Source organism: Mirounga angustirostris, unplaced genomic scaffold (genome assembly GCF_029215605.1).
Source record: "Mirounga angustirostris isolate CCGP_5_RB_7025 unplaced genomic scaffold, mMirAng1.0.hap1 SCAF_4, whole genome shotgun sequence".
Classification (NCBI taxonomy): Eukaryota; Metazoa; Chordata; class Mammalia; order Carnivora; family Phocidae; genus Mirounga; species Mirounga angustirostris.
The window spans coordinates 174,991,164-175,019,005 of record NW_026991712.1 but is presented as its reverse complement, the minus strand read 5'-3'; the positions used below and the strand labels follow the sequence as shown (position 1 = coordinate 175,019,005).

General features: G+C 36.1%; 1 protein-coding gene across 21 annotated transcripts in view; it reads right to left on the bottom strand.

Annotated features, from left to right (window-relative positions):
• The window catches only part of EIF4G3 (eukaryotic translation initiation factor 4 gamma 3), a 338,664-nt gene that overhangs the window by 118,204 nt on the left and 192,618 nt on the right, over positions 1-27,842 (bottom strand). For 17 of the 21 annotated variants that reach the window (XM_064589818.1, XM_064589816.1, XM_064589800.1 and 14 more), the window contains 3 exons: positions 20,454-20,551; positions 18,369-18,491; positions 1,939-2,047 (listed from right to left, as the gene is read on the bottom strand). In XM_064589818.1, the coding sequence (XP_064445888.1) occupies positions 1,939-2,047; positions 18,369-18,491; positions 20,454-20,551 (330 nt within the window). The remainder of the gene's footprint in view (positions 1-1,938; positions 2,048-18,368; positions 18,492-20,453; positions 20,552-27,842) is intronic. The other 4 variants (XM_064589801.1, XM_064589805.1, XM_064589808.1 and 1 more) reach the window with 1 other exon arrangement.

The following is a 27,842-nucleotide window of genomic DNA, read 5'->3' as shown; positions in this document are numbered from 1 at the left end:
AAAATTCAGATTTTTCTTTCCATCAAGGTAACCTAAAACATTTTCAACGCACTCGTATCTATATCGAACATCAATCTGGAATGTTTATTATTCAAATTTCCACTAATCTTAAAAAAATGAGAGGAAACCAAGGGTTCTGCATTCTTCCTTATGGAAATCAAGGCCTAAATATGACAAAATGAAGGTGTTTCATAATCTAAAAATTGTAACAGGGCAGAGCTATCATCATTAAGACATCTTATGAATTCTTTATGTAGTGGCCCAGCTGAAGTTTGCATAGACGATAGATACACTGTGAGGCCTCTTTGGATGGTAAGTATTCAATGTGTTTAGCATAGTTCTAACTAGCAAAAAGATTACAACTGTGCAAACTAAATAATAAAGTTTTTAAGATAATACCCTGAAACTTCTTCTCTACTCTGAAAACATTCTCATTTTTGACTCAAAAAATAGAAAGCATCTTCTACAATACCTACCAAGTGCACTCCTTCAAGGTAAATGGCTTTTGTATTAAAAAACTTAACTCTAAGCATGTATAAGTCTTTTTTTTTGGAGTTTTTTAAAATTATGTTAATCACCATACATTACATCATTAGTTTTTGACGTAGTGTTCCATGATTCATTGTTTGCGTATAACACCCAGTGCTCCATGCAGAACGTGCCCTCTTTAATACCCACCACCAGGCTAACCCATCCCCCTACTCCCCTCCCCTCTAGAACCCTCAGTTTGTTTCTCAGCGTCCATAGTCTCATGGTTCGTCTCCCTCGTCTGAACACTGCTCAAAGAAGTATCTGACAGAGCAACTTTTAGAAGTATGCCAAGTTAGGGTTTGTTACGTATTTTTTGGTTTGGAACAATCTTATAAAACAAAATACAGGATGTATCTCTATCAAGTTTACTAGGTTCCTCAATAACTAAAAGGGAAAAACATCCTATTACCTTTGTATGCTCTAGAAAACACTGAAATCAAACATAAGTTTCTAAGTGTGAAAACTTATTTAAAAAACCCCAATAATATTAAATAATATTGCTTAGGTTATGTGCCAATTCCCAAGTACTTTTTAAAAGAATATTTTTTAGAAAGTACATTTACTAACATCCACCTATGAAGGGGTTTGGAGGAATGAATAAGCCAAAAAATTAGAAATCACATACGCTTTCTATTCATTTCTTACAATGAAGTCAGAAACATTATAGTAGCATGCTCCAAGTCACGTTTTCCCCTGTGTTTTTCCAATTTTTCTCAATTTTGGTTAAGGTCAACCTACATCCAGCTACATAAGAAAGAAAGACTGTGATATCCCATTTTCTGACATGAGCTTTCCCTTATAGTTTTCTTTTATAATCCAAAAGGCAATGTGTGTATTTATTTCAACAAAAATTTTACACTTCGTGTTCAAGGTAAATAGGCGCAGAGACCTCAGTATGATTAAGATACACAGCACTGTAACTCATCAAGACCAAATACTAGTGCATGATGGAGCCAGAATAAACTCAGTACTACAGAACTGAGGCTACAGAAGCCAAATTTGTAAGAAGAAATATTTCATGTTTTTAAAAACAGCAAGATACACAGGAACACGTTAAATATATAAATAAAACTGTGTTATTATTGTAAAGCAATATATACTTTGATTTATTTCCCCAACCTTGTTCCACTTCCCCACCAAAAAACAAAACAAAATCAGTTTCAGGCAACTAAGTTTTTACCTATAAATATATATCAACAGTGAGGCATTAATAAAATATAGGAAAAAATTTTACTCATCAACCCTACTTTACTTTCCTAGAGGTAGAACGCTTTGATTTTCCATTTCAAAGCTTTGTTTACAAGCAGGTATCTAAATAACCCTTAGATGTTTCACTCTTGCTCTTAAATGCTGAGGGCAATATAATTAATTAAAAAAAAAAAGTGAAGAAAACAGTTATACACAAACCTTGCTTCTGGTCGCTAGCTGCAGTGACAGGGGTGCTGGCAGCAAGATGAGCGCTCTCCACAGTCCCATAAACCACAGGGCTGTGCTCAGGGACCTGGCTGGACAGCTGCTGGGATTTGAAGTACAAAAAAGGGTGATAATGAGCGTGCGAACATAAAAACTAGCAACATGGAACCCAAGCAAGTGGGGAACACAGAGTGGGGCAGGAGATCACAAAATTAAAAAAAAAAAAAAAAAAAGGGAAAGCAAGGAAAAAATATATAGGCCAATTTAATAATTCAAAAAGTACAGAAGACGGCAAGAAAAGGAAAGAAACAGCAGAAAAGGGGAAGGAAAAGAGATGATTACTATTAACCACAACAAGAGAAGACAGCACAAAAATCATTAATATAAATGCATTCTCCAGGATTCCTTCTAAGGACAAACAGACTTTCCACCTAATGGTAGACATCACATCTGACAGGGAATTTAACCTCCTCCAAGTCAAAGACCAAAGGGATCTGGTCAACTTCACTTATAAACTACCTAGCAAAGTAGTTCATCTGACAAAAGCTAGAAAAACAAAACATGATGGGTTTTAAAACCAGTCACTGATTCAAGAAAACAATATTGAAGGGTGATCCTTGCCATTTGTCCACATAATCACACAGGTGAAATGCAACTTGTAAAGTATCTAAAGGATTTTCCCCTTAAAATGTCTTTAGATTCTGGAACAAGGATGGTATCTTTTCAGAGTCAGAAATCTGAGTAAAATACCTGTTTTTCAGAGCTAAGAGGAAACTCTTCATTTTAACTCAGCCACTTTACTGGAATCAAAAATGGCCATGAAATACTAGCACAGTAGGTTGAAAAAATTGCAGCCATTGTTCAACTTGGGAGGGAACAAGAATTACACAAGAAAGGACAAGAACACTCATTCTACATCACTTTCCATGCAGGTATTTGTTTTGGATTTGAGGGTTACACAAAAGCCAAAAAACAAACCTATGTCTCTCCTCAGAGATCTAAGGTCATTTTTTCGTTAGCTATAATCTCCTATATTGAATTCTATCGTGCTATCAGAGCAGAGTCCCTGCACATTTCTGATTTTCTGTTGTGTGAGTGTGTATGTGTGTTTTAGACACGAGGGGGAATAAAGGTGTGAATGAATTTGGGGTGAGTAGGGCCACTTAAAAAAGTGTTAATACAAAATATTTTCAAATCAGTAAGTCTCACTGAGAATAGAAATATAAAATAAAATAAATCAGTTCAGACGCATACCATTTAACATATGTCATTTAAGTAATTACTTTTCAGAACATACAACATGCAATTTACATTTGATTATATCTGGACTGTACAGAGTAACAGATAGGAATAGGGAAAATTCACCTATTCATTAGATGATGAGAGTGCTCATATTCCAAATTATTTCTAAATAAAGACTACTAAAATTATATTTCTATATATAAAAAATGAAAAGAGTTACTGTTTTCACTTTGAATCGAATAAATTAATAGTACTGCCATGATTGCTCTGAGTCCTTAGTTCCGGTGGGAAAAAAGTTGTGTTATCAAAACTCAAAAATTAGGATCTCTTCATAGCTATAAATGAAAATATGGACTCTGTTCAGTTCTAAGCCTAAAAATAGCTCTAGAACAAAGGAAAGGCCCTAAGTTACTGAGCATTTATTAAACAGGAAATAAAGACCTGTAAATTGTATAATTTACCTAAGAGGAAGAAAATATTAACTACTCCAGTTACCTGGGAAATTAATAACCTCAAAAATGGGAAACTGCTAAAACCAGGTCACCAAAATGACAGCGATACATAAGGTGAGATGTTTAAGACAGTACAAGGCTACTGATAACCTATACATCTGTGTTGATTAGAGTTTTTCAAGATCAGAATAAAATATCTGCAATCATATTCAAGAGACAACTGCATAGACATTTTTAAATTAACAAAGTCCTAGAAGACTTTGCATATAAAACCCCAATTCCAAACCCAAGCATCCAGAACATAGTTACACAACCACAACCTGCTAGGAAAGGACCTCTCAGTTTCCTCAGCTGTAAGATGAAAAGGAATTAAATAAAGATCCTCCTAAAGATCCTAAAGTCCCATTCAGGTTTAACATTCTCTAAGCCTCTAAAAGCATCAAAAAAACAAAAACATAATATTCACATCAATATAATTCAATACTCTCACCTTGTTTACATTAATTTTAACGTAGGGTAATCTCAAATTTTAGATTAACCTCTAATTTCATCTCTTTTCACCTAATGAAATAACCACAAACACCGTGTAACAAAGGAGTTCCTTACCGTTCCACAGTACAATTAATCATGACTATTTTATCTAATTGATAAATCAAAAAATCAGGAAACAAACTTGGAATATTGCAACTGAAGACATCATATCCAATGCTGTATGCATTTGAATCCATACACGGAAATGAAGCTTTTGGGTAGCTGGAGAACTTAGGTAGCATTTACTACCTAAGATCTACCCTGCTCAGAATATATTTAAGGAATTTCAAAATCACTCCACTTTATTCACATTCACTATTGGTGGAAATGAAAATTTATAAAAATAATTCTGGAAGAACAATTGGTATAAAAATATCAAGTAATTCAATAAAGATGCTCAGAAAGTCAGAGTTAAAAGGTTAGGGTTGATGTGACAAGTACACACTGTTATAATTCATAATTTAGATCAATGCTAAATTCCATTACCCCTACATGTTTCAAAATTAAGGCTTCAATTGGCAGAAGAAAAAAACCTCTCTCATTTTTCAACTACACTTATAAGGAAACTTACAATATGGCAAGATATTAGATACCTGATAGTATCAAAGAAATTAATTTCCATTAAGAATTCTTTCTAAAATCTACTGTTGAAAAAAAATAAAATTTACTCTGTTGAAGATTTATATATTAAATCTGAAGTGCTGGCCTCAAGAGATAAGTAGATTAGGGCACAAATACTGGAGAAATTAATTTTTTTTAAAATAGTGTTTACCAATAGGTAAAACAGGCAACAAAATCTGGAATTGTCCTTAAGTAATTCTTTGTACAATTAAAAATTCCCATCTCTTTACATAGCCCACATTATTTCTATACAGAAAGGGGCCATCTCCTTTTACTACCTATTTTAATCTTGTATATGACAGTTTGATTAAGCACAGAGGCAGTTATAGACAGAGTGTCAGCAAACTACGGCCCAGGGACCACGTACTTGTTTTTGTATTGCCCATAAGATGTTTTTTAACATTTTAAATAGTTGCAAAAAAAAAAAAATCAAAAGAATACAAGTTCTTGATACTTAAAAATTATACAGAACTTAAATTTAAGTATCCACAAATAAAGTTTTATTGGAACAGCCATGGCCATTCATTTACGTATTTTTTATAGCCACTTCCATTCTACAATGGCAGAGTTGAGTGTTGGTGAAATAGACTATGTCTGAAAAGTCAAAAATATTTACTATCTGCTCTTCGAGAGAAAATGTTTGCTGACCCCTATTACAATTCACTGAGAGAAACCAGAGACTCTAAGTAGTAATGCAAATACAACAGGATGCTGGTATAATTCACTGTTATCACAAGAGACTATATTTGAATGTTTTGTATCCCATGACATTAAAATAATCGTTCTAATACCTCATGTGTTTTTGAACATCTATAAATCCCGGGAATAAACAACTATAGCCCTCCTCCACCCTGCCTTGAGAAACATTATGAAGATTAAGAAGTAAAATTATAATAAAATAATAATAAATAATAAAATATGCTTCTTTCCTAAGTGGGAGGGAAGTCTTCTGTGTGTGTTTCCTTCTGGTGTCTACCATGTACAAAACATTAAGAACCCACTGCTGATTAAAATAGACAAAAATCTTTGCTTCATAGCACTTTTATCAACAGAAACATATAAAAGTATAAAGCACATACACACACAATTATGGAATATTCACCCATAGAAAAGAATGAAATCCTGCCATTTGTGATAACATGGATGGACCTAGAGGGTGTTATGCTAAGTGAAATAAATCAGACATAGAAAGATAAATACCATATGATCTCACTTATATGTGGAATCTAAACAAAACAAAACCAAGCTCACATAAACAGAGAATAGAGTGATGGTTGCCCGAGGAAGGGGGGTGAGTGGTAGGCAAAATGGGTACAGGGAATCAAAAAGGCCAAACTTCCAGTTAACTAAATAAGTTATGCAGATGTAATGTACAGCATAGTGACTATAGTTAATAATACTGTATTGCATATGTGAAAGTTGATAGGAATAAATCCTAAAGGGTCTCATCACAAGAAAAACAATTCTGTAATTACGTATGGTGACAGATGTTAAGCAGACTTACTGCAATGATCATTTTGCAATACAGACAAGGGCTGAATCATTACGTTTTATGCCGGAAACTAGTGTAATATGCTGTATCAATTATACCTCAATAAAAAATTATTTTTGCATCAAATTAAAAAAAATAAACCACAAAATTAATCATTTAATTACCAAGGCCATTAATGCTACACTAGAGTAGTAAGGGTACAAAGATAACATATATCCTGAGGTTCTGAATTTGTATGTGTGTGAGGATTTTTTGAGGAAGCAAAATTTAGGCTGAATTTCAAAGAATCAATGTGAATGCAGGCATGTGGGAGGTATATGGGAGGAAGTAGGAGGAAGCAGGTCAGGCAGAAGGAATAGCACATATGAAGGCTCTGAAGGGAAGCGTATTAAATATCAACCTGCTCTTAGGAGAGTCGGGGAGGAACAGAGGAAGAGCTGGGGAACTTGGTGTGAGAAGTACAGGCCACATGAAGCATCTTGGTCCTTATCCCCTCAACAATGGCCCAGGAACAAATTTTAAGCAGAAATGTGATATAAGACTTATGTTTTTAAAAGATCTTTCTGACTGCTGCATGGAGAATAAACTGGAGGGAAAGAAGAATGTTATAAGGACATAACATATAAGTTTACTACAGTAGACCAAGAGAAATAATTTTGATGCAAAAAAGGGGTGTGTGTGAATAAATTTCCTAAATACAGGAATTAAACTGACAAGATTTGGTAACTGATTAGTTACGGTAGGTAAGAAATACACTAGATTTCTGGTTTATGACATTTGTGCCAGTCACTGAGACAGGGAACGCTGGAGGAGACATCAGGTTTTGGGAGTCAAGAAGCAGGGGACAGGAAGACCAGGAACTCGAGTTTTGAGTATGACATGCTTGTGAGATACCTGACCATAGAGTTCAACTAGAAAGTTAGGTATGTAACCTGAAGCTCAAAAGAGTATTCATTATGTAAGCAATCTATGGAGTGACATAATGAATACCTCCCATTTTAATACAATGACAATAATGCACAATAATGATCATAGCAATAATGTAACAGTAACAATAATGCACTGAATTCTAATGCTAGAATCTAATAGGTCACAAGATGTATGAATCAGAAAAGGCATCAACCACATGATCAGTTCTTTTATTCTTTCTACACTTTTCCCAAGAAACTATAATTCTATTCAAAACATTTTAGTAACATGAAATTACTATTTCCAATGGTGGAACCCATCTCAGGACTGGACAAGTCTTTTCACCCCATATGTTTCTGGTGGCTCTGAAACAAAAATCTTATCTCTTCTACGGAAAAGAGCTTCACACAATTAAACCGACTATCTTATCAAGGATTATGCATTAAATTAGGTGCTGGCATTCTGCATGGAGCACCGGGTGTTATATGCAAACAATGAATCATGGAACACTACATCAAAAACTAATGATGTAATGTATGGTGATTAACATAACATAATAAAAAAAATAAAAATAAATTAGGTGCTGGGAGTATAAGGCTTAATAAGACACGGTGCTCCTTATGTTCAGGGAGCTAACATTCTAGTGGTAGAGACAAACAATAAGCCAGAAATTAAGTATAAAATATGTCAGACAAAACTTAATGCTATGAATAAAATTAAAGGAAAGTAAAGACCAGAGAATGAAAGGGGTGTGAAGGTGCTACTTTAAAGTGATCGGGAATTGTTTTCCTGATGACATGATATTAGAAGAGACACCTGAAAGGGAGAAAAGGACATACTTGGGATGTAGAAGACCATTTCAAATATAAGGAATAGCAAGAGCAAAAGTGGAAAGGTAGAATGAAGCTTGTGGATGAAGGGCAGGGAGGTCAGTAGCAATACACTGTCATGGAGGAGAGAAGAGAAGAATAGGAGAAGGGTTTAGACAAGCAGCCAGAAGCCAGATAATGTATGACCACATAAAGACCCCCCAAATTCTACAAGTATGGACTCTTAAATAGTTTAGTCACCAGCAGAGAGACTGGATAGCTTTTAGTAGGGAAGCGATGTGATCAGATTTATGTTTTATAACGACTCACTATGGCTGTTGTATAAAGAATAGACACAGAATATAAATATGTCAAAAACTCATAAAATTCAATAGCCAAAAAACAATCCAATTTTAAAAAATGGGTAGAAGATCTGAACATTTTCCAAAGAGGGCATACAGATAGCCAACAGGTACATGAAAAGGTGTTCAACATAACTAATGATCAGAGGAAAGCAAATCAAAACCACAAAGAGATGTCATCTCACACATGTCAGAATGGCTATTATCAAAAAGATAATAAATAACAAGGGTTGGTGAGGATGTAGAGAAAAGGGAACCCTTGTGCATTGTTGGTGGGAATGTAAAATTGATATGGGCACCATGGGGAAAAGTTTGAAGATTCCTAAAAAACAAACAAACAAACAAACAATAGAACTACCATATGATCCAGCAATTCCACTTTTGGGTATTTAGCTAAAGAAAACAGAAACACAAACTCAAAAAGATATATGCACCCCATGTTCACTGCAGCATTACTTAAAATAGCCAAGATATGGAAACAACCTAAGTGTCCATCAATAAATAAATGGATAAAGAAAATGTGGTATATATACACACACATACACTAGAATGTTATTCAGCCATAGAAAAGAATGAAATCTTGCCATTTACAACAACACGGATGGATTTTAAGGACCTCACGCTAAGCAAAGTCAGTCAGAGAAGACAAATACTGTATGATCTTATATGTGGAATGGAGGAGGAGGAGGAGTAGAAGCAGCAGCTCATAGATACAGAGAACAGACTGGTGATATCACAGGTTGACTGGGGTGGGAGCAGGTGAAATGGGTCATAAGGTACAAATGTCCAGTTATAAGTAAGTCATACACTTGATAAGTAACTAGGGGCTCCTGGCTAGCTCAGTCAGTACAGCATGTGACTCTTGATCTCAGGGTTGAGTTGAAGTCGCACGTTGGGTGCAGAGATTACTTAAAAATAAAATCTTTAAAAAAATAAGGAATTAAGTAACTATAGTTAATAATACTACAATGCAGATTTGAAAGTTGCTGAGAGTAGATCTTAAAAGTTCTCATCTTAGGGGTACGTGGGTGGCACAGTTAATCGTCCGACTCCTGGTTTTGGCTCAACTCATGATCTCAGGGTTGTGAGATCAAGCCCTGCGTCAGGCTCCACACTCAGCACAGAGTCTGCTTAAGACTCTCTCTCACTCTCCTTCTGCCCCTCCCCACTGTGCTCTCTCTAAGTAAATAAATAAATCTTTAAAAAAAAGTTCTCATCACAAGAAAAAGTTTTTCTGAAACTATGTATTGTGACGGATGCTAACTAGATTTTTTGTGGTGATCATTTTGCAATACATGCAAGTATCAAATCATTATGATATACATCTGAAACTAATATAATGTTACATGTCAATTATATCTCAATAAAATTTTTTCTAAAAGAATAAACAGAAAAGAGGCAAGACAGAAGCAAGGAGAAGAGTAGGGAAGTGACCGCTATCTAGGGGAAAGGTCAAAGTGACTTAGAATCTAGCAGTGGCAGTAAAAGGGGTGAGAATGAGCCATATTGGACTTGCTGATATAATGGTTGTGGAATGGGAGATAAAGATCATTTAAAGAAGACTTCTAGGTTTATCATCTCAGCAACTGGGGTAGACTGAGGGATAATTTACTGAAAAAAAGAAAATATAGGCATACACCAAACACCTGAAAAAATAGTAACACCGGGTTCAGAAATTCCAATGTCTTTATAAAACCAAGAGGTGACCTAAATGTGTAATGCACAAGGGTGCAAAATAGTAATAGAAGAATATATGCTAAGGCTAAAGGCATTCAGATTGGTGAAAACACTAATCTGATAAAACAATTTATATATGCCATAGAGAGAATCTCTCCCTTGAAGGCAAGGAATGGTTGCCAAGGTGTCAGGAATGATGAAAGAAACCCAGACACTCAAGATAAAAGCTGTCAGGCTAACCTATAGGACTTAAATGATTTTACAGTTCCAATGGGCAGGGAGAGATAAAATAAGTAAACCTCTAAAAAACAAGAATAATATGGATGAATTCTCTCTAAAATATTAAAATGTCTTATAAACTATAGCATTGAAGACAGCAGTATAATGGTATTAAAACACATCAGTAGAGGGACACTTGGGTGGCTCAGTTGGCTAAGCATCTGACCCTTGATTTTGGTTCAGGTCATGATCTCAGGATCATGAGATCGAGCCCCAAGTGGGGCTCCACACTCAGCGCACAAGGTCTGCTTGAGATTATTTCCCCTCCCTCTCCCTCTGCTCCACCAGCTCATGGGTGCTCGCTCACTCTCTCTCAAATAAATAAATAAATAAGCAAACAGCTTAAAAAACAAAAACAGGATCAGAGGAATATAGAATTCCAGAAACAAACTCAAGTATATATAATTCAGTAAATAATTAAAACAATATCTCAAAACAAGGAGGCAATGATGAACTATTCAATAAATAATACTGAAAGAAGGGACAAGCCATTTGGTTAAAAAAAAAAAGTTAGAACACAATTATCACACTAGAAAAAAAATATTACATAAGTCAAATGGATTTCTAATGAACACAAATCAGAGAAAAGTCATCACCCCAAAAGAAATGTGTACAAAAGACATGATATTTCATACACAAATAACCAGCAAATGTCAAAAATCTTAGTTCTATAAATCAGTAAGTAAAAAATGGGATTTTTTTTTAAATATATAAAATAAGGAAAAGGGCTCTTTCTTAAACTGCGGTCAGAGATTAACCGGTACATTTCTGGAGGGAAGATAACATCATAACCCAAAAATAAGTCCACAAAGTTGTTCATCACAATATTGTTAGCATTAGTGACAAACAGGAAAAGAATGAAAATATGCGTTAAATAAACAAGGGCATATTCAATGAAATACCATGTAGCAAATAAAAATTATAATACCTATAGTCAAACATGAACATTCTGCATGACCACTGAAAAAATGGTATTTATAAAACGGCATGAATGAACCCAAATATATTAAATTATAGATATTGATATGCATATATGCACTACAAGATGTCTGAAAGGATATTCGCCAAAAAGTTAACAACAGCTAATTCTCAGTAGTAAGATTTAAGGCTACAATTTCTTCCTTTACTATTCTTTTCCAATGAAGATTTGTAATTTATACCCATACAAAACTAAAGTCATTTAAATTCTGAAAATACATTTTCAATAACAGATAAAAGATGAAATGATGGTTTCTTGTGAAATGCTATAACACTTCCTGTGACCCCTAGAACTACAGACATCATAGTCACTAGAAGGTTGTAAGCTGCAACACACCACTACCACTGTTCAATGTCTGACTGGGAGTAGGTGACAAGGGACAGGAATTGTGCTACACATGTAAAAACTGAAGTTAACACTTTCTTTATAATTAGGATTCAGATTTAGAGTATCTCAGGTAAAATCACACCACTATAACAGCAAAAACTTTCACAAAATTTGAAGAACTATGAAAAAACGTCATTCAAGTAAAAATGAAGAATCACTGAACATAAAATAACATTTAACATTATTAATGTGTCTCATAAGTGGATCTTACTGGGATGCCAAAACAATTTAAAACACATTTGCTCCACCAGCTTCTAAAACGATAAGGTATCTCAAAAATGGCCTTATGTCAAATTTTGTTTTCTGGCTTTAGGAGGTTCCCACAGGCAATGAAGCGGTAGAATCTTGGTGTTATTAAAAATTCAGGACAGTTTTACAAAACCCTCTTGGGAGACAGATCTGATGAAATTAACAACCCTGCTTTATGACTCTAAGTAGGACCCCGACTGTCCACATACAAATTCATTTTCAACAACAGAACAGCTTAACCCTAACTATTAAGGGTCTTTGTTCATTGTGACATCTCATTTAAAGCTTTTAAGAGAATCAGCCCCCTACCTAGTTACTTGATGAAAGTTTACAATACTTTACATACTATTGAAAAGTACTATTTTTTTATTATGTTATCTTAATCACCATACATTACATCATTAATTTTTGATGTTAGCGTTCCATGATTCATTGTTTGCATGTAACACCCAGTGCTCCATGCAGTACATGCCCTCTTTAATACCCACCACCAGGCTAACCCATCCCCCCACCCCCCTCCCCTCTAGAACCCTCAGTTTGTTTCTCAGCATCCATAGTCTCTCATGGTTCTTCTCCCCCTCTGATTTCCCCCCCTTCATTCTTCCCCTCCTGCTATCTTCTTTTTTTTTTTTTAACATATAATGTATTATTTGTTTCAGAGGTTCCAGTCTGTGCTTTTTTTTTTTTAATCTCTATGCCCAATATGGGGCTCAAACTTTCAACCCCCAAGATCACATGCCTTATGGACTGAGCCAGCCAGGCACCCCAAAAAGCACCATTTTTAAGCCAAAAGAGATTAATAATGAGAAATTATTTTATTAAAGATGAAAAATGATGTGATTTAATTCAATGACCACTATCTTTACTGCAGACAACAGTTAAGACAAAAGCATACCTATGTTAATGCTTCAAGAAAGATAAGGATATTAACTTACTAGTGCTATGACTAAGTCGACAAGTGACATTTTAAAAGCTAAAACTGAGGGTTCTTGGGTGGCTCAGTCGGTTAAGCATCTGATTCTTGATTTTGACTCAGGTCATGGTCTCAGGGTCCTGAGATCGAGCTCAGTGTGGGGAATCTATGCTCAGCGGGGGGTCTGCTTGGGATTCTCTTTCCCTCTCCCCCCCCCTCTTGTGCATGCACGGGCTCTCTCTCTCATATAAATAAATAAATAAATCTTTAAAAATAAAAACTAAAACTGGGCTTGTTTATATTACATGGGTATCTCCTTCAAAATTTTTTTTTTTTCTTTAAGATTTTATTTATTTATTTGATAGAGCGAGAGAGCACAAGCAGGGGCAACAGTAGAGGGAGAGGGAGAAGCAGGCTCCCCACCAAGCAAGGAGCCCGGAAGTGAGCACTGTATTACATGGTTTCTCCTTCAAAAAAAATTTTTCTTTAAGATTTTATTTATTTGATAGAGGGAGAGAGCAGGGGGGAACAGTAGAGGGTGAGGAAGAAGCAAACTCCCCAACAAGCAGGGAGCCCCATGTGGGGCTTGATCCCAGGACACTGGGATCATGACCTGAGCCAAAGGCAGACACTTAACCGACCGAGCCACCCACATGCCCCTCCTTCAAATTCTTTATGTAGGAACCTACCTACTTATACTGTACAATTACTTGTATCATTGTCTAAGCTTCAGAACCTAACTTAACTATTACTGGTAAAACTATAAAACTCATAACAAATGGTCAGAATTTAAGGTTTCCAGTTACCAAGTTAATAAGAAGCTCTTCAAAAACTGAATGACTTGCTGACTTTGGCAATTTTCCCAAATGACAAGGGAGGCTATATCTTTCCTAAGATATTCCATCGATCCATAGTTTCCAACCTTTTCTCTGCTCCTATACCCTGTGGCACAGGACTCTCACATGTTGTAACAGTACTTCACTATAAGAGTAATTTTTTTTAAAGAGTAATTTTTAAAACAGAAAAAAGAACAAAGGTAGTAGGAGAGGAAGATATATAAAGTAGTTCATTCAAAAAACAGTGATTTTTGGTTCACCACCTCAGCCTTTGGAAGTAGACAATTCTGGAAGCCTTGCCTATACAGCATCATGTATTTATTTTTATCCTAAGGGGTCCCATAAAAACTTCCAGGCATCTAGCACATTTCTTAATACAGAAATGTCCCTCATGCCTTACTGCTATCAACAACAGAGACACAGCTGAGAGACTGTGATGCTGAGGGAAAGTAACGAAACATACCCCTTCTTTCCCACTTTAACATTTAAAAGCTAAAAGGGAACTCGGAGATTACTTACTACAATCCCTCATTTTACTGACGAAAAAGTAGGAGTTAAAAGGACTTAATGTTCTGACTTAAGGTCATAAATCTAAGTGACAGAGATCTATAGACCTGTAGAAAGTGTTCTAGTACTCGAAGAGGTCTATACATGCACCGCTCTTAGTGCACTGTGATCATCTGAATGAGCACATGTATACACATGCACGTATTTTTTATATATTGGAGATATAAAATCTTCAGGTGCTATTCCATAGATCATTTTAAAACCTAGGAAGCAGGACAATTTCAAATTCAATCTACTCTTTAGGGCAAAAACAGTAGCAGCAAAGCTTGTTTCTCCTCTCCCTTCTCCTCATATACACCTACTACAGTTTCCCTAAATTAACTCTTTCTTATCTTGAATGCTTGACAAAATGAAACTCTTTATCCCCCTCTTCAAACATCCCCATGTATACTCCATGTTATGTTTTACTAAAAGTCCAGGTATCTAAGCTGCCAGAGTCAACCTCTGACTGTTCTCTTTTACACCTAGGGGAACCATGCATCCTGTTTACCTGGACAGTACTGGTTTATGCCTGCTGTCCCAGCAAAATGATTCACAGCATCCCAAAGGCATTTTAAACCTGCCCCAATTCAGATGATAAATTACAAGGTCACTCTATAATCCTTACTGAGTAACCAATTGTTATATATTCTTCTAACTGGTTTCCTCTCCCTTCAGCCAACTCCCTAATCTGTCACATGAAATGACAATCATTTCCCTTCATCCCGTTTCCCATCTCCATTTGCCACCTTCTTGCACATCCTGCCCCTCTGCCTGGAATATCCTTCTCTCTCTTTTCATTGTGTGAATACCAATGTGGGAACTCAGACCAAATGTCATTTCTGCTGTGAAGCCTTCCCAGAATCTTCCAGTCATGTTCAGGGCCTCCTGCACTAACAACAACTGCAAATATTAGTAACAGGAAGTGTGTACTGAATGCTCACTGTGCCCTGAGCTCAAGCAATTTTAGGTATTTACTCTCATTTAATAGTATAATAACTAACCTGTTTTCCTCATTTTTTTTTTTTAATGTGGAAATTAAGACTCTGGAAAATTCAGTAATTTGGCTAAACTTACAAAATTAAGTGGTAGATCTAGGACTTGAAACCAAGTATGTTTGGTTCTAAGCCAAAGCTTTTAAATCCCTCCCCTAATACTATCACACCAGCACCACCAGGAACAGGTTTCTGTGATCCAACAGGAAGCAGGACATTTAAGCCTGTGCTGCCATTCTGTCCCATTTGGTCACTTCTGTGCATTCATATTTCTTTGTTTACACTCCACAGGAGGTCCAGTCATATATTAATAAGTGTCCTCTGTCTCACTTAATGAGACTGGGATAACCTCAATGATAGGAAAAGGCTTTGCTATTCATGGCATCTGCAATTGTGGCTTAAGGCAGATATATGATAAAGTCAAAAGCAGTAGAGTACTATTCAGTCATAAATTCTAAAGCAGAGGGTTGTCTCATCTGCAGTCTTAATAACTAGAATGTGGTGCAGGATCTATCTCGAATTAGACCACAGTTACAGACTACCAATCTTTAGAATAAATCCAATGGGTTTTCTTAGGCTGGCATAGTGCTATTTCTTAGTAGAATCAGCCGCCAACATTTAAAATGTGCAGATTTTTTACGTAAATAAAGATTTCTAGCTTCTTTTGAAACACTGAGTCAACATTTTTACATAATACAACAATCAGGAAGTAATAACTGCCTACTTTAACCAGCGAAGTCCTCTCCCACTCTATGTGCACAACTCTCTATATATTTCCAAAATTGAAGCCAAGTATCAGTTGCCATCATCATGCTTTTTTTTTTTTAAGGTTTTATTTATTTGAGAGAGAGAGAGAGCTATCGAGAGAGGGAACACAAGCAGGAGGAGTGGGAAAGGGAGAAGCAGACGCCCTGCTGAGCAGGGAGCCCAATGCGGGGTTCGATCCCAGGATCCTGGCATCATGATCCGAGCTGAAGACAGATGCTCAACGACTGAGCCACCCAGGTGACCCGCCATCATCATGCTTATGTGGTTGTTCTTAAGAGGAAAATGAAATCTTTCTAGTACGTATGTCTCTGTTAAAAAGCTGTGTGTGCATTCCATGAATTTCATGTATTTGGAAAGGCTACACATTAATAAATGTGGTTTTGAGTGAAAATAACTAATAAAATAAACTGAGGCTTCATGACAATACTACACATCAAGAAGTATTGCCAACATTATAATTATTGACTGGTGGCCTTTATCAATTAAAAGCATACATTTAACATGCTTTATGTTTACACAAACACATACACTTGTATTCACATTCAGGCCTGTAGTCCCTGATGAAAAATAGAGAGCAAAAGGATTTCTGTAGCTAAGGGTAACCAAAAGAGGGTAGGATATCCAGCTTGGTAATATTAAAGAAAAACAAACTACAGGGAATTAAAATGCAAAAAGATATACTAAGACATATTCGAGTTGAGAATTCAAACACTAACAAAAGGTTGTCAAGTATATAGCTTGAAAGTAACAATTTTTTTTTTTGAAGATTTTATTTATTTGACAGAAGAGACAGAGTGAGAGAGGGAACACAAGCAGGGGGAGTGGAAGAGGGAGAAACAGGCTTCCCGCGGAGCAGGGAGCCCGATGTGGGGCTTGATCCCAGGACCCTGGGATCATGACCTGAGCCGAAGGCAGACGCTTAACGACTGAGCCACCCAGGCACCCGAAAGTAACAATATTTGAATTAATGTGAGAAAACAGAGATCAAATTTTAACTGCCCTAATCAACCGATTCCAGGTTTTTCTGTAGTATGGCCTTATCTAACTGTGCACATAAATAGAAAGCATCAATGTGTAAATACTACCTGTCCCATGTTCACTTACAGGGAGGAAATTAAATAAATTCACACATTTTCAAGGACTCTATGTATTTGTGATCTCAATTTTTTTTTAAAAGATTTTATTTGTTTATTTGATAGAAAGAGCGAGAGAGCACAAGCAGGGCTAACAGTAGAGGGAGAGGGAGAAGCAGGCTCCCCGCCAAGCAGGGAGCCCGATGCGGGGCTCGATTCCAGACCCTGGGACCATGACCTGAGCCGAAGACAGATGCTTAACCATCTGAGCCTCCCAGGCGCCCCTGTGATCTCAATTTTTAAGAACATTTTTAACAACTTTTTTTAACCTACGCTACTAAAATCAAGTCAATAGTTGACTAAAATCTAAAATGATATTTAATCATCCCTATCACTTGTTCATAAACTGGGCCCTGAGGAATATCTCACCATCAAGCCACAAAGGGGGAAGCAAGCAGACTCCTACTCCTTAGTAACTTTCGTTTTCTCTGTCTTATACGCTGAGCTCTCAGTTTAGGTATTTTAAAGCTTTGAAAATCACTCATCTCTTCTGAATGGCTTATCAAAATTTAAAGTGACCAAGTGATGAAATACAAATCCTGGCAAATTTGGGGACTTCCAGCCTGTACTACAGTTTACTAAACTCCAGTTCTTCCTGGAATATCTTGATTTCTAAAAGCAAGAAAGTGAACTTTTAGAAGACCATGATAACCACATTCTGCAATGGGAAAAAAAGGTGCTTAGCTGACAGAATTTCCTAATAGCCCATGTAAATAATTTAAGAAGACACCCTCTAATCAAAAAGCTCATTTATGTAGTCCTAAAAGGTAAGAGGTATACCTAAAATACATCTAACTGTGCTCTGAATTACACAGGCACTTGCCCCAAACAATACTGTTAAGTAACAATGTTTAAGTTTTCAACCTTAAAGTTTTCACAAACATAGCGTGCAGCATTTAAGTCCTACGGCTCCATATTGAAACATGAAATACTCAATTATTGATGAGGTTTCCATAGGAACTGCAGCTCCTTTTGGTATCATGCAATAGTTCGTTAGGAAGAGTGGCAGCAGCTATGCTCTGAATGTGGAGACAATACATAGAAATATTACCAATAAAAATCTGGAAGTTTTAACAATTTGTAAAGAGAAAGAACATGTCTGCTTAAATATCATTTAGATATTTGAGCCTATGAGACAACTGATGGACATGGGAAGTACAGAGAGTGGCTATAGAAAGAAGAAGAGCCCAGCAGAGGTTAGTGAACAAATACACAGTGTCATCCCTCATGGCTCACTGTCTTACCTGAGGAGGAGTAGGTGTGGAAGTGGGTCTCCCTATAGGAGGAGTAGGATTTCTGCTGCCACCTCCAGACATAATCTCCTCTGTTATGTCTTTCCCTCCCTGGTTTGGATCCCGAATTCTTATCTATAAGGTCAGAATAAGATGGCATATTGAGAGATGGGTATCTATGTAGTACATTTTAGGGCCATGATGTGGTTAAAGGTATAAAGTGGGAAATCTATCAAATATCAAAGTTGATAATCACATGTGACTTTATTTCAATCATAGAACCGTATGGTGTAATTCAAAGAAATTTAGGACATTAGTTCTGATTGAATTAATTAGAATAACAAGCTAAAATGAGACCCAGTTGGCTGCATTTCTAGGTCAAAATGGCAAAGAATTAACACCTGTCTTTTAAGAACTGCCAAATTAACTGATTTTATTTACAATGCTTAACATAAGATTCATAAATAAAATCATTTTAAAATATATGTTACTCTGTAGAATAAAGCTTTAGGGGTCGTAAATGTTCTCCAACCAAATGAAAAATGCACATATCCTAGTAATTAGGAATAATTTATGTTGCAGATACCTTACATATGTATATAAGAATGTTCACTGCAATAGTGGCTTGTCGAGCAAAGGCACAGAAACAAGCTCAAGGCTGATCAAGGACATAGTAATTAAAAAAGTATGCTACATCCTTACAATTAAATACCAATCAGCCAATAGAAAGAATGAAATAGATCTACATGTACTGATATGGAATGATCATCCAAATGTATTGGTAGGTAAAAAGCTACAAGATGCAGAACAATGTGTATGGTGTTCTTTCAATTTTTTAAAGGCGACCTATGCTTACATATGTCAGTGGAAATGGTGCTGCAAAGGAGACAGAGCACATGGGTCTAGGACTTCCATCTTGTGACAGTGCTGAGACCTAAAGACCCCTTCTGCTATCACTACCTCCAGAGTGAAACCAAGGAAGCCCTGGCTTCCTGGAAATGTCAAAGCATTCATTAATAAAATCACCTGGCTCTGGAAGCTGTTTTGGGAATTCTTCAGTAAGATTTCTAATATCAGCTATTTTTTCAGATACAGAAACTTGTTTCTACTACAATTTTAAATATTGCTTCTCTTTCATTTGTTCTACTTTCTTGTTCAGTAACATCTATTATGTCTTCCATTTTCATCATCTTCTTTATTAATGTTTCTTTATCCTGGGTGTTCTTCACATCCATCATCTACCATGTTGTTTCAACATTTCTAAAGCATACGTTCTCAACTTCAGTGTCCTGATATATGGGCATTTCCTGCTTATTATGATGTGTGCACAAGAAATCTGTTTCTGATAATAAAAGAGCCTAAGTTTGGAACCCTATTATTTTTATTAAATGAGAGTACTTTCAAGAGTACTGATTGCTATGGTATCTCTCCCACGTATCTCACCCTTGTGAATCTCATTTTGTGTGTCCTAATGGGTAAGAAATTGCAAGCCACTCTTCTACAGGATGTCCTGCAATGTGAACTTTATATTACTGCACTCTAATTTTCTTTGGGCCTGCCTTTCTAGACAGAGGCAAAGCCCCTGTAACTTCCTAAAAACAGAATACATTTTCTAAATTCTGGTATTTCTAAAAATAAATCTATTCCACAGGGAGGATTTTTCTTATTGTCCTTAACACTTTGCTCATTTTCACTTGTGCTGTTTTTTCCCCTGTAAGTTCATATTTGAACATAGAGCTGATTAGGACTGAAATTAAAGGACAATAATCAGTATGTGAAAATAGAGCTCAAATTTGTCCCACTTAATAAGATCTTAGCAGACTAAATCCTCCCAGTTCTAAAGAAGGCATGTTGTCATCTAGCATAACTAGCTCCGTGCATGCTGAAAAATGATATTAAGCAAATAAATGGTTCTTGTAACTTCTACTTATATGTGCATACAAATTGTCTAGGTCTAGTGGTAAGGATGTAAGTGAAGAATAAAAAATGGCAATCATTTGTGAACTCAGAAGAATGATTACAGCTGTGGGTAAACTTATTTGACAAGGGACTGGATATTCGATTTTAAAATAAGACAAATTAATAAATATCTCTTACTGTTTTTTTCTCTCTCTTGGCTGGAGGGGGCTGCTGCTGCGTAGGCACTATGATTGGTGCTGACTGATACACTGGCTGACTTGGGTAAAAAGGCGTTCCTAAAGAATTAGAAAAAACAATGAAAAGAAGCATTCAGTTATTTTGTCAACCATTATAAGACTACTAATGGCACTGTGTCTCCGGACAATCAGTTAAAAAAATAAATAACAAAAACATTCCACTTAATCATCTCTATCCAATAGCTTCCCTATATTTACTGAAGTGCTCAAGGAGTGATTCCCCAAAACTCAAAACACCTATCTTTTTGTCAGCATCCAATATGAAAACAACTAAATAACCAACTCCTGCAGATTGCCACCAGAGGCACTTTTCAAAAAAACTAATCATACTATAGTACTGCCTTTAAAAAAATCTATTCCGGGGGCCTGCCCTTTCCCTGCGATGTGATTCTCAAGCAAGGGTTTGTGTGAATATGTTTTGTGTGGGGGTTTGGTCAGAGGAAGGAAAATATATATGATCATCTTGTGGAGGGGGAGTGGTCTGATTCTTCTCCCTACTTTCAGAGAACCACTGTCATAGGGAACCACCCTTAAGGCTTAGCCAATATCATACTATTGGAGCAGAAAAAAGGCTGAGAACAAGCAGCTGAAAAATGAAGTCTGATACTAAGAGTCCAGGTTCCAGGGTTTTAACTACCTTATGTACCATTCTCTAGCTCCGTACTTTTGCTCTAGCAACAACCTATACCTCCTACTATCCCTTGAGTACATCAATCTCTCCAACATTGTTCATACCTTTGACTATGCTAAAGGTATGCCAAAATTACCTTCTTCCGCCCACCCCTTGTACTCTCAATGAATACTTTCTTAACTTTAAAACTATGACTATTAATATAATTACTATTAAGCCAGAGTACTAAGAGAAGAGGTGATGAGGAAGGGTCAGATACTGGATACATTAAGTAGAACCTACAGATTTGCTGATAGAGTGGATGTGACTATGAGAGAAAGAAGTGTCAAGGAAAACTCTTAAGGCTTTTTGTTGCAGTAAGTGGAAGAATGAAAATGCTATTTACTGTGCTATTTATTTACCTACTGAGATGAGGAAAACTAGAGGAAGAGTAGAGTTTAGAGCATAAAAATCAAGAATTCAATTTTGGACATGTAAAGTTTGAGATTCTTACTAGACCTTCAAAAGCAGATAGCAGCAAGTAGGCAGGAAGAGACACAAGTTCCAGAGTCAGAGAATAGGTGTCCATTCTGGAATTAGTATAGTATGGACAACATTTAAGCCATGAGACTGGGTAACTGAAGAAATTAGTACAAATAGAGAATGAACCCGAGGACAAAATTCTGGGGCACTCTATGTTGTTCAGACATTACAAGTATGAAGAAAACCTAGCAAAGGACATGAAAAAGAAAATCAAGGCAGTGGCTGAAGTAAAGAGAATGGTTTAGGAATGGGGAGCATGCATAACTACGTAAAATGGCGCTGAGAGTCAACCAAGATTCAGCAAAGTAGAATGCACAGGTGACCCCTACAAAAGTTATATGGGTGGAGGGGTGGGAAAGTGCATCCTGATTAGGGTGGGTTCAATAGTGAATGAGATGGAAATGAAGAAAAGTGGTTGGGTTTGTTTGTTTGTTTGTTTGTTTGTTTGTCTTAAGATGGGAATAAAACAGTATATACCTGTATGCCGAAGGGACTAATCCAGCAGAGAGAAAGAAAATGATAATGCCAGAAAGAGAGAAGAGAACAGCTAGAGTAATAGCCTTAAATGTATACATGATGGGATCCAGTACCCAAGAAGAAGATTGGCCTTTGGTAGAAACAGTGATGGTTGAGTCATGATAACAAGAAGGAAAAACATGAAGGTATAGGTAGTTAATACAGGTAAAATCCTTGGTATGTTAGTACACAAATAATGTTGGCTCTATTATCACTGTCATCATCAACATCAAACCATCCCCACCATCATAATAGTCTTTTAAGTGGTAATTTCTTGGAAGCAGTACCACATTTCAAGGTACCAGAATTCTGCAGGTCTCAATCAAATTTGGAGAGGATCTGAACAGGGGGCTTGGCTAGGATTTCAATTAATTCAATGTAAAAAGAGAAAAACACCTTATTAGCCATGCTGCTGGTAGTGCATACAGTATTCTCAAAGTCAAGCTTAAATAAGCAATTCTACGCTACCCTAGAATGTCACTAGTTCTAAAACTCAGAAAACAATCCCCTAAAATTGGTTTCAAATGCTGCTAGACAGGCAATACAGTCTGCTCACTTTGCCATATTTTTTAAACTAAGTGACAAAGATCCAAAAGGTGAAAAAAATTAGATTGTTCTAATGAAACATTTTTGAGTCAACACGACTGGGGTAGAGACTGCAGAAAGTACACATGCAATAAATACCAGCTGAATAAACCTGGAAGCATAGGATATCTCAATAATGGGGTTAAACACAATTAGTAAAATATCAAGTCAACTGTGGACCCCAGCAGAGTGGGCCCTCTACCTTACCAAATAACGATTATCTTTTATAGAATACTAATTCAACTTCTTATAATGTCAGAGACATTTAAAGACATTTATTTTATTCTATTAAAAATGTGAATAACTTTTGCATACCATTTACTAATTAGGTATGTTACTTAATGTCCCCGACCTCTTATGCATGGAATGTAACAGGTTTATCTAGATTAGAGGTATGTCACCTAAAGCCAATAGGCTAAATCCAGTGCAATTTTATAAATAAAGTTTTATTGGAATACACCTACATACAGTATTTTATCTGTTACCTACTGCTGCCTTTTCACTAAAATGGCAGAGCTGAATAGTTGCAACAGAGACCATATGGCCTGCAAAACCTACAATATTGCCCTTTATAGAAAAAGGGCTGACCCTTTCTTCCCCTGATCCTTGTTCTTGATTAGTGGTTCTCCAAACTCCAGTCAATACAAAATGTGTCAATGACATATGGCAAAATTTACACAATATTAACCACATTACTATACTAACCACACACAGAGCCACAACTATAGGCTTGCTAATTTGACATTTTGGAAAGGTCTGTTACTATTTTGGAATTATTTCTGTCTTGTTCCTTCATTGTTCAAACAGCCTTCCTATATGAAATGCTACTGACATTAAGTAACAGTTTTCTTTGAAAGCCTTTGTGGCAAAATTAAAAAGGTAATAGTTCTGTATGTTTCTTCCTTTATTTTACTTTACTTTTTAAAAATTTTATTTCACTAAGATATTGAAAAATCTGGGAACCAGTGGTCTAGTCAACATTTAGATTTGTTCGCAATGGTAAAACCCCAAACACAAATATCAAACCAATGCACTGTAAGATCCTGAAAGGCAAGGAGAGTATCTCAACATCTACATCCTACAAAATACCTAGTACACTGTCTTATACATTGCAGGTCTTCCAAAAACCTATCAAAACTGAATTTTCCCATAGAAACAAATAAAAAGATATGGTTAAGTATGCAGGTCGTACATAAAAATCAGTTCATCCCATAATATCCCAGAATAATAATGTCAGTATACAACCACATCCACAATCACAGTACTTTTTTTTAAAGATTTATTTATTTATTTTAGAGAAAGAGAGCATGAGCAGGAGGGACAGAGGGACAGGTAGAGAGAACCTCAAGCAGACTCCAAGTTGAGCACAGAGCCCAACACAAGGCTCAATTCCAGGACCCCAAAATCATGATCTGAGCCGAAACAAAGAGTTGGTTGCTTAACTAACTGCACCCCAACAATCACAGTATTAACACTCCATGAACACACAATCAAATTCAATTTCGGACGCCAGACTTTCCCACTTCCACACACCATGGGGAACAATGAATGAATCCCTCAGCTCTTAGGAGCTAAAAAAGGTGTCCCAGCCCCCACAGAGCTCAGGAAAAGAGTGGAAAAGAAAATGAAAGAGGGAAGAAGAAAATGATACAGTGAGAAAAGGGGAAAGTATAGTCTGAAGCAAAGGAGAACAGGACTTTTTTTTTTAAGATTTTATTTGTCAGAGAGAGAGAAAGAGAGAGAGCACAAGCAGGGGGAGTGGCAGGCAGAGGGAGAAGCAGGCTCCCCACTGAGCAAGGAACCCAATTGGGGACTTGATCCCAGTATCACTGTCACTGCTAACCACACCTCTTTGCTCCCAAACCCAAATTTTTACACCTTGGGCCATCACCTTCATGAGGTATTTTTCTGATATAACAGGCATCAAAATATTTAAGAAACACTGATGAGAGAAAAACTGAAAAGTGACACTGATCAAACACTACTCATTAGTTATTTTTCCTCAACACTATAGAAACACTCCAAGAATTATCATGTATAAACAGAATTTTATGATCTTGTTTACTGAACTTCAGTAAGGGCAAAAATACTCTTTGGGAATCACTGTTCAAGATTTAAACTGAATAGAGGAGTAAAATATTATTACCCTAGAGTGAAATGTAAGCTAAGGAAAAAGAACTAAGACTTGGGCAAACGAGACTGTCCAACTCACCACCTCCACCAGCAGGGCAGGAAAGAACAAGACTAGGATTCGTTCCTTACCAGTTCAGCCAGAGGAAGGCCCTCTGCCCTAGAAGACAGGACTGCTGTGCTTCAGAACAGAGAACTAGGATTCCATTCCTTATACTTGCTTTTAACCTGAACCCAAGATTAGGAAGAAGAGGAAGGAGAAAAGTGGGGGACCAGGATCAGAGGGAAATGAAAAACTGGGAGTGGAAGGGTAAGAGAAGAAGAGATTCCAAAACAAGAAAATAGGAAGGGGGTATGTTTATGTCTTCTAGACCGTAAGGCCAGAATAGCTGTCCCAAGGTGGTACAGCAGAAGGACCTATAATTGATGGGAACTACTGGATCAGAACTTTTAAGTCTGATAAAAGCATATTAACTAGTGATAAGCCTTAAAACTAAAATATCTGCCCAAATAATGAAAATAATCTAAGCCTGGATTATACATTATGATTCATCCCTAAAATGGAATACTATATAGCTTGAAATTCTATAGGTAATGAAATGGAAAGATGTCCATGAATATATTGTGAGATGGGGGGAAAAATACCAGAAAGTTTTAGAACATTATAAATAGTATGTGGCCATATGTATTAAAAACTGTTTAAATATAAATGAAAAAGCATGTATTAATCTGTTAAATTATTGTTTCTTTAGGGAGTGGAGAAAGGGAAAAAAACTGGCTACTTCAACTTTATATATTCTATTATTATTTGTATTTTTCTCACTAACTTGGTTACTTTCATAATGAAAAATTATTTTAAGATTGTTTTTCTCATCTTAAATTAACTAGGTGAACTGTTTTAATCTATAAGACAAACTGCTTACTTGATGGATTTGCGATCTGCATAAGAATTTCCCAGGGAAGAAAGAATATCTAACAAAGGGAACAGATATCAACAATATTTGAGATACAACTGCCCCTCAATATCCTGCTTTTTGTGAAAATAAACAAATACAGTCTATATGTAATAGAAATAAATAAAGCCAAATATGTTATAATATTGTATATCCAAATCAGCAAAATATTTCCCTACCAGTAAACTCATCTATATTGTTTCTATATATACTGCAGTAGTATTAAGAGCAATAAAGAGGGCTGGCACAGATTTATAATAGAATTTTAATGACAACATTTTGCATCAAAAAGTTATTTATATAATGTGTAAATAAACAGGCTAGAATTCAGTGAGACACCTTTCAAAATGATTTTGCGAATTAGAAGATACAACTGCATTCCCATTACAACATGGGATTCAAAGAGAAAAGTCTGGAGATTTTAGCATGTTTACTCGGACAGCCAGTCTCACCTTATAGTTTTTCTACTCAATAAATTCTTGATAATATCAACTGCCAATTTTACACTTAAAAATAATTTTAATTGGGGGCACCTGGATGGCTCAGTCAGTTAAGCATCTGACTCTTGATTTTGGCTCAGGTCATGATCTCAGTGTCCTGGGATCGAGCCCTGTGTCGGGCTCTGCCCTCAGAGGAGAATCTGCTTGTCCCTCTCCCTCGGCTCCTCCCCCTGCGTGCTCTCTCTCTCAAATAAATAAAATGAATAAATAAATAAATAAAATCTTTCTTAAAATGGAAAAATAATTTTAATTGGATTTAAATTTATAGAATAAGTACAAATACAAAGGCACTAAGGTGGTATGAAAACCCCAAGTTCAAACTAAGTTCAAGGGACACTTTAACAGTATTAGCAACATTCTATGTCAAAGCTGGGTGATGCACATGTATTAACCGTACTTTAAAACACATATATGTATCAAGTGTTGTTTTAAAAATATCAAATATTTCCTAGTAAAATACAACTTCAGTAAAGCCATGTTTCATATATACATACTTGCGACATTTAATGACATTATGAAGTGTATCATTTTGTAACTGGCAGTTTCACAAGCAATAGTAACCAAGGTAAGAGAAAGGTTTTCCCTTTTCTAAAAGTAGTGGTTCTTTGGCCTATTTCACCTCAAAACCTAAGGGAAATGTTCTTGGGATATTCTAATACCAATTAATTCTGATGTAAAGGTTTTTAATTGAGACACTAAATCCCAATGTTAGGAACTTGGTTAGTGGATACCTGTTTATCTATACTAGATTACTATATCTTAAAAGAACAAGTTAAAATTTTAATATGTCCTTACTGGTAGCAAAAAAGATCAATGCTTACTGAATCCTAAAGCTTAATTTTTCTAGTATTTGCTGATTTTATCCCTTAGAATTCACTTTCTATGTAATAAAGCAAGTATAATATGTGGTAGAAATTTAGTGAGTAAGTCATTTTCATTACTCTCTAGCTTAGTACTGGTTCACGAAGTACAAACATGGCACTTATTTCTCTACATTAAAAATATTTGTGATTTTTCGAGGCATTTTCATTTCACTAATCCTCATAACCTTCCTATGGACACAGATCTTATCACAATTTTGCAGAAAATGAATCACAGAGGTAGTCAGTTATACTCAGTCATCCCACCCCAATACCTAGTCACTGTTTTAGGTGCTAGGGATACAGCAGCGAACAAAAGAATCAAATTCTTTGCCTTTGTGGTAGTACATTCTAGTAGGGAAACATTAACAAACATTTTGGTAAATGGTGATAAGTGCTTGGAGAAAAAAAATCATGGAAGGGAGATAAGTTATAACTGACCCTTAAACAACACACGGGTCAGGGGCACCCTCTGCTCACCTGCATGCAGTTCAGAATCCATGTATAAGTTTTGAAGCCCCAAAATCTCATCTAATAGCCTCCTGCTGACTGGAAGCCTTACCAATAAAATAAACAGCTGATTAACAGATATTTCGTATGTTGCATGTACTACGTGTATTCTTACAAAAGAGT